The sequence below is a fragment of the Oncorhynchus mykiss genome, chromosome 26 (genome assembly GCF_057628025.1).
Source record: "Oncorhynchus mykiss isolate SJ-2025 chromosome 26, ASM5762802v1, whole genome shotgun sequence".
In the NCBI taxonomy this organism is placed as follows: domain Eukaryota; kingdom Metazoa; phylum Chordata; class Actinopteri; order Salmoniformes; family Salmonidae; genus Oncorhynchus; species Oncorhynchus mykiss.
The window spans coordinates 1,275,050-1,281,663 of NC_143047.1; the positions used below are offsets into that span (position 1 = coordinate 1,275,050).

The following is a 6,614-nucleotide window of genomic DNA, read 5'->3' on the forward strand; positions in this document are numbered from 1 at the left end:
ATCTGTATAGCAGAATATCCCCGGTATAGTGCGATTATAATTGAAATGCAACGTTCCCGTGTTTGCGGAGACTGCATTCACGACAGACGCTGCTGCATATGTTAGCTCAATCGGAAAATTACCTTTAAATTTCAATCGCTCTATACCGCGGCTCCTCCGCTATACGGACTGAATCGAGCTTGAAACCACCACCTGCACCATTGCATTGGTACCTTTTTGGTGGCGCAGCTAATTAAATGTGTTTCAAGAGGGCGAGCACGTGTGTTTGCGAGGCAGAGGTCCAAGGTTATGGTCTCGGGGTGTGCTGGAGCAGGTGGAAGTGGCACAGCTAGGCAAGCACAGGGAAGTTCGTTACTGATACATAAAGCATTCACAACAACATAATAATACAAATTCATAACACATCCATGAAGGTGTAAGTAACATTTATAAAGTTCTTCATAGTGTATTCATTCATAAAGCATCTACAGTAGGAACACAGAGATACGAAAATGTCAGGAATGGAGGTAGTTCGGAACACTGAAATGTCCTTAACTTTTAAATTCACCTTCTCAAACATTTATTATTATTACCTTAATTAACATTGATTGCATGTTACATGTGTTTTCCAACCATATAGCCAGATACTATAAATATCTGATGTATTTTTAGAACATGTAAGCAACAGTTATGTTTGATTTAAATAAAGGTTAAATAAAATAAAATACAATTTAAATGTAGTCTACAGAAGTTATATTGCCCATTCGGTTGACCGGTCAGTCTAACTCTGTGGTTCATATCTTTGATGGTCATTGTGACAAGTTTTCATACAATCTATAGATTGTGTGAATCTATCTGGCTATACATTTTGGAAATTAATTTAAAAGTAACCTAAAAGTATCAATGATAACACAACATGCATAGTGATACACAAAATGGAAATAGTACAAAAATAAACAGTATTTCAGAACCAATAAAGTAACATAAGGGAATAAATTGTTTTTTTGTTCTGCCCAAAATCTGTCGGTTCATAGGACTTTTATTTTCACATTTAAACGTCACTAATGACAAATAATATTACTGTATGCTTATTGAATGTATTCTTAAGGTCTTTGATGTTACTGATTTCATGGGTGTGTTATGAATAGTTTATATGTGCTGATAAGAATGCTTCATGTATTCAACCTTCAAAGAAAGTGTCCCTACACTGTATTTGAACTGTAGCTACAACATACCAGCATCATAATATTGTCGTAAACATGACATACTGACAGGTATTATTAACATAAGTTTGTCACTTACACATCAAGGCTAAAATGGTTAGCTGTAGTGTAGGTAACCTGGCATTGTGTTATAAACAGAAGTGTAAAAAATTTAATAAAATGACACTCCTTATGTTTATTTTGGTGAATTATGATATAATTATGTAAGGTATCTGCAGTTACAGTAAAGTGATCATTAATACGCGTTATATCCCAGCACCTAATCATACCCTAATTCCAATTGGCACATTCACGTCTTATCTCTCCACTGCTGCTGTGCATGATCCAGATGGGTGTTACACATTGCAGGTGGATGAGGTCAGAGAGCTTTTACTGGAAATGTGAAGTGCTTAGACTTGATGAAAGTGCTAAATGGCGCTAAGTGTAATAGGCCAATATCATAGATTATAGAAAAAATGTAATGAAAGGTTAGTGGCTGGTAGGATAATGTTATGACAATATTAAACTAATGAAATTGTGAATAGTTTACTTCATTAAGGTAATGTTACCCTTTAGGAAAAACTGTCACAACATTTCTCATGGTTATGACACATTTATGTAGTCTTGATAGGTGTCAACAACTGAAAATTGCAAGTGGCATTAACTGTTCTCATAACACTTGTTATAACTACTTCAGAAATGTTTGTTATATTATGACTCTTATTATGTACAGTTCAAATAAAGTGTTACCGATTCAACCATCATGCTGAGAGCTGTTTAGATGCATTGTTCAGTGGAGAAAATGTTGACAAAATTAGCATTTACACAGCATGGTATGAAAACTGAGCTTGGGGCATTTTAAAGAACTGCAATGCATTTAATGTGATAATGCCCACTAAGAAACCACTATTAGCATAATAAGTTCACTATTCTCCCCTGACACACTTTGTCAGTATTTTTTTGTTATCTTTCCTTCTTTCTACAATGTGTTACTGTACATACACGATCAAAGATGACTATCCATTTGTTTTGCAAATGCAACCTTGCAAAAATAAATTGAGGGTGATTTCTCAAAAACACACATGTACAATATACAGTAGATAACAAAACTGAACTACTTTTACATTTGAAGTTCAGTAAACACTGCATAGATGACTGTATCACGAATTTTAGATGGTATTTTATCATACACTGTCGCAATTCAATAAATAGTACATAAATATTTTAATTGAAACAACTATTTCTTCAATTACTTACTGAATTTTTTATTTTTTATTTATTTAACTTTCATTTAATCTTGGGAGCCCATTGAGACCAGTGACTCATTTTCAATAGTGCCCTGAGGACAACAAATTCAACATGAACATTCCACAGAAAAAAAGGAAAAAAAAATACTAGTTACAATTACAAAAACTACAATTTCAACACCACAATATTGTGTATACTGCCAGATGAAAGATGTGGCATGTCAGCTTGATTCCCAAGTTACAGTACATCATAAAAAAACACATAGCAGCAAATGTGGTCACGTTCAGAGATTAAATATAAAAGTGTTATTTTATAAAACAAATATTAAATGCATTGCAAATGACTACAACATAAATACATGATTGAATGAAAATGCAATAGACAAAAGTAAGGCTGAGCAAATCTGGCTGGTAACAAAATAAAAAAAGGGAATGGCTAATTTGGGCCCCTGTAACCACTGAGAAAAACATGTTGAAGCATTGTCCATGACTAAAGATATTTTTCAAGCAATGCCTCCAACAGCAAAACAACAATTTCTTGGGCCTTCAAGGTGTTCCACCCCAATACCATTTATCGAGGTTATTGAATGCCTTGTACTCTTTGTGCCTTCTGAGATAATCACAAGCGAGGCATGTGTGTTCGGCCCAGAAGTATGCCTTTTTCACCTTAAAGTGCCGTCGCCACTCAAAGTACCTGAGGTACATTTCCTCATTTTTGTCCAAGAGCAGGAGATAGTCAGCCAACTCTTTGGGAGAGGTGAAGTCATCCACATGGATAAAAGCATCCCCCTGGACAAAGTTCTCATAGTTCTGTCTTGGCGGGCCTAAAACCACAGGCACCGTCCCTACAGAGAGTGGGTTATACAGTTTCTCTGTGATGTAGTCTTTGTGAATTGAGTTCTCAAATGCCAAGTAGAATTTACAACTGGCGATGGTAGGAAAGTAGTCTTGATCCGCAATGTACTCCCCAAAGGCTTGTCCGTAAGCGCGAACCTCAATGTGTTTGTATAGCTCGTTGTAGTACTTCACTCGCACATGATCCGGGTTCCAGTTGCTGACAATCCAGCAGATCAATTTGCTTTTGCTCGGAGGCACGAAATCCTCGTCCCCTTGGGCCGTCACGATCGACCCATAAGGCACTTCGATATCAGCATCCTGGCGATAGTTCAGAGTTAAATTGAACAGGTTTTCGATACCGGGCAGCTGAGAGGAGTGAGATGGTGACTCTAGATTCATCCATATCCACTTTTGGAAGGAGGGACGCTGAAGGGGGGGCAGGTTGGAGAGATCAGTACAGATATCCCTGTGATGTATGACGACACCATCTGACTTATTATATAGGTTCCGATCTGCTGTGATGAAACAGCCTTCAATGTTGAACAGAGAGCTGCAGACACCCAGGTCATAGGTCTGTCCAAAGGGCCAGAGCCAGATGAGTACAGTGGTCAGGTTTTTGTCACTCTTGGCGGAGAAGAGGTTTTTAACTCGGATTGTGGATGCTGTTGACTCTACGGGACCTGATAGCCAGCTAGTAGACGGTTTAAAGTACATCAAAAACAGAGTCACAAAACAGCCCAGTAGGAAGGTGCCAACTAGAAGGGGTCGTAGAATTCTGTGGAAAGGTGCAGATGGCATACTCTGTCCTATAAAGATACGTAAAAAAACAAAAATTAAACTCAATAAATCTATGAATTCCTTATTTAATCAGAATGACTCTTTCCAGTGAATAAGAGGAAGAGAGGAATGATGACACAAGTTTGAGATTGTTTGTAAGTGTCTGTCCTTGCCTTATACAGTACGATGGGGCCAACAATGTTAAACAATAGCTTTTACATTCTCTTGTCACGTTCAATGAACTGTTTGGCAAACATTTTTGTTGTGGCTCGTGCAGTGTGAGAAGTGTGTTGAGGCAATTTGTGAATGGGCACACTAGATTAGCTCGCCCGGTTTGCAGAGTAGGCAGAGATTCAACTAGGGGCCGATAAAATGGCTCCAAATGTGTATCTTCACTGGGCAAGGTAAATCAAGTGTGCCTTTCGAATACCTGCAATAACCAATGGATATAAACATAAACAAACTATGGTGCAAAAGGTACAGGGCCTATGAAAGTCTGCTCTGCTGTGAACCGAGTATGGTGATGATTTATAATATCTTCTCAGATGATTGTGAGAAGCAGCTGTCTTACATACCTCAAGTCTAAACTTCTCTGTCAAAGTTGAGAGACCACGTCCACAAATACTACTAACAGCCCTCTTTCTTAACTTGTACCATGTCGTGCAGTGTGGTTTGAATAAAGACAGAAAGACGTAGAAGCTTTTTAAAGTACAGTGCTTCCCACTGGGCAAAGATTGGTTGCATTAACATTGTTTCTGCGCCATTTCATAAAAAAAAAAATGTAATCTGATGACGTTGAATCAACATGAAAAACGGTTTGGATTAACAAAAAGTAATCAATGTAAGGGAATTTTGTCTTTTTCACCCAACTTAGAACCTAAATCCACTGACATGGTGAAATGTTTGGTTGATTTCACATTAGTTGACATCTCAACCAAATGTTAATCAACATTAGACATTGAACTGACATCTGTGCCAAGTGGGTTGGGCTAGTTTGCGATTGGTAAAAAAGCATCGTCTCTCCCTAGCAGTCTTATAATTCTAATTTGCACTGAGAAGTACATATCTAAAAAGGTAATGTAACATTGAATCTGCATTAAATCATTTTACTATTAGTTCAAAAGTATCAAAGAAAAAAAGAACTATTCCACACCTGGTAGATTTGACTTTGTGCTGAAATCCAGGCAAGGAAAAAAGTCATGGAATTCTGAAGGGGCAGGTTCTACATTGGCTCAGTAGTAGTGTTTGAAGTAGTGTTTGAATGAGGTATGGCTGCACACAGTTGGAATAAGGTCCTTAGTCATCTAGTGATTTTGGTCTGATGTTGAGTTCCCAGGTCATCTCATTGATGTATCCTTAAGAAAAAAAGAACAAGTGGGGTTACAATAGTTTGTTAAAAGGGAGTATCCGAAGGCACCCTAACTAACTGTTTCAGTTTTAACCATGTTTTGAGGCTATACAGTGTTTGTTTACAATCACATTGTTTACAAACAGAGTAAAACAAGCTTATATTTTGAGTTCAGATGAGGTATGGCAGATGAACTAAGCTGATGAGGCATGTATACATTATATATTCTTCAAGAATCAATGGGTAGATCATTAATTTATAAGTACAAGAATGGATAGCAACTAAGTATCCTAGCTTTAAAGGGATAATGTGTGTTGCTTCAAATATAAGCTTGTTTTTGTAGCAATCTCAGATTGCCCATTTAAAGTGCAAATATTGAATTGCTATATTCATTTTTGGACTTGTAAATTAATTATATATATTAATTGATTCTTAAAGAATATATAACTTATATGCCTCATCAGCTTAGTTCAACTGTCATACCCCATCAGAACCTGCAATATAAGCTTGTTTACACCAATGTTTGAAAACAATGTAAATGTGAGAAAAAAACACTGTAAAGCCTCAAAACATGGTTAAAACTGAAACAGTTACAGTGCCTATGGAAAATATTCAGACCCCTTGACTTTTCCCACATTTTGCTAGGTTACAGCCTTATTCTAAAATATTTTAAATTGTTTTTTTCTCTCATCAATCTTTTTTATTTTATTTTTATTTCACCTTTATTTAACCAGGTAGGCTAGTTGAGAACAAGTTCTCATTTACAACTGCGACCTGGCCAAGATAAAGCATAGCAGTGTGAACAGATGGAGTAAACAATTAACAATTCAATAACACAGTAGAAAAAAAAATACGTCTATATACATTGTGTGCAAAAGGCATGAGGAGGTAGGCGAATAATTACAATTTTGCAGATTAACACTGGAGGGATAAATGATCAGATGGTCATGTACAGGTAGAGATACTGGTGTGAAAAAGAGCAGAAAAGTAAATAAATATAAACAGTATTGGGATGGGGATGAGGTAGGTAAATTGGGTGGGCTATTTAAATCTAAGCACAGTACCCATAATGAAAAAGCAAAAACTGTTTTTACTCAGTACTTTGCTGAAGAACCTTTGGCAGTGATTACAGCCTCACGTCTTCTTTGCACAACTGTATTTGGGGAGTGTCTCCCATTCTTCTCTGCAGATCCTTTCAAGCTCTGTCAGGTTGGATGGGTAGCG

General features: G+C 36.9%; 1 protein-coding gene across 1 annotated transcript; it reads right to left on the bottom strand.

The window, feature by feature from the left end:
• Positions 1–411: 411 nt before the first annotated feature.
• On the bottom strand, positions 412–5,334 carry fut9a (fucosyltransferase 9a). Its single transcript, XM_021585684.3, has 2 exons — positions 5,196–5,334; positions 412–4,071 (listed from the first exon to the last, which is right to left on the bottom strand). Exon 2 carries the CDS (start codon positions 4,061–4,063, stop codon positions 2,975–2,977), a length of 1,089 nt encoding a protein of 362 aa, XP_021441359.1. The 5' UTR covers positions 4,064–4,071; positions 5,196–5,334; the 3' UTR covers positions 412–2,974.
• Between the last annotated feature and the right edge of the window lie 1,280 nt (positions 5,335–6,614).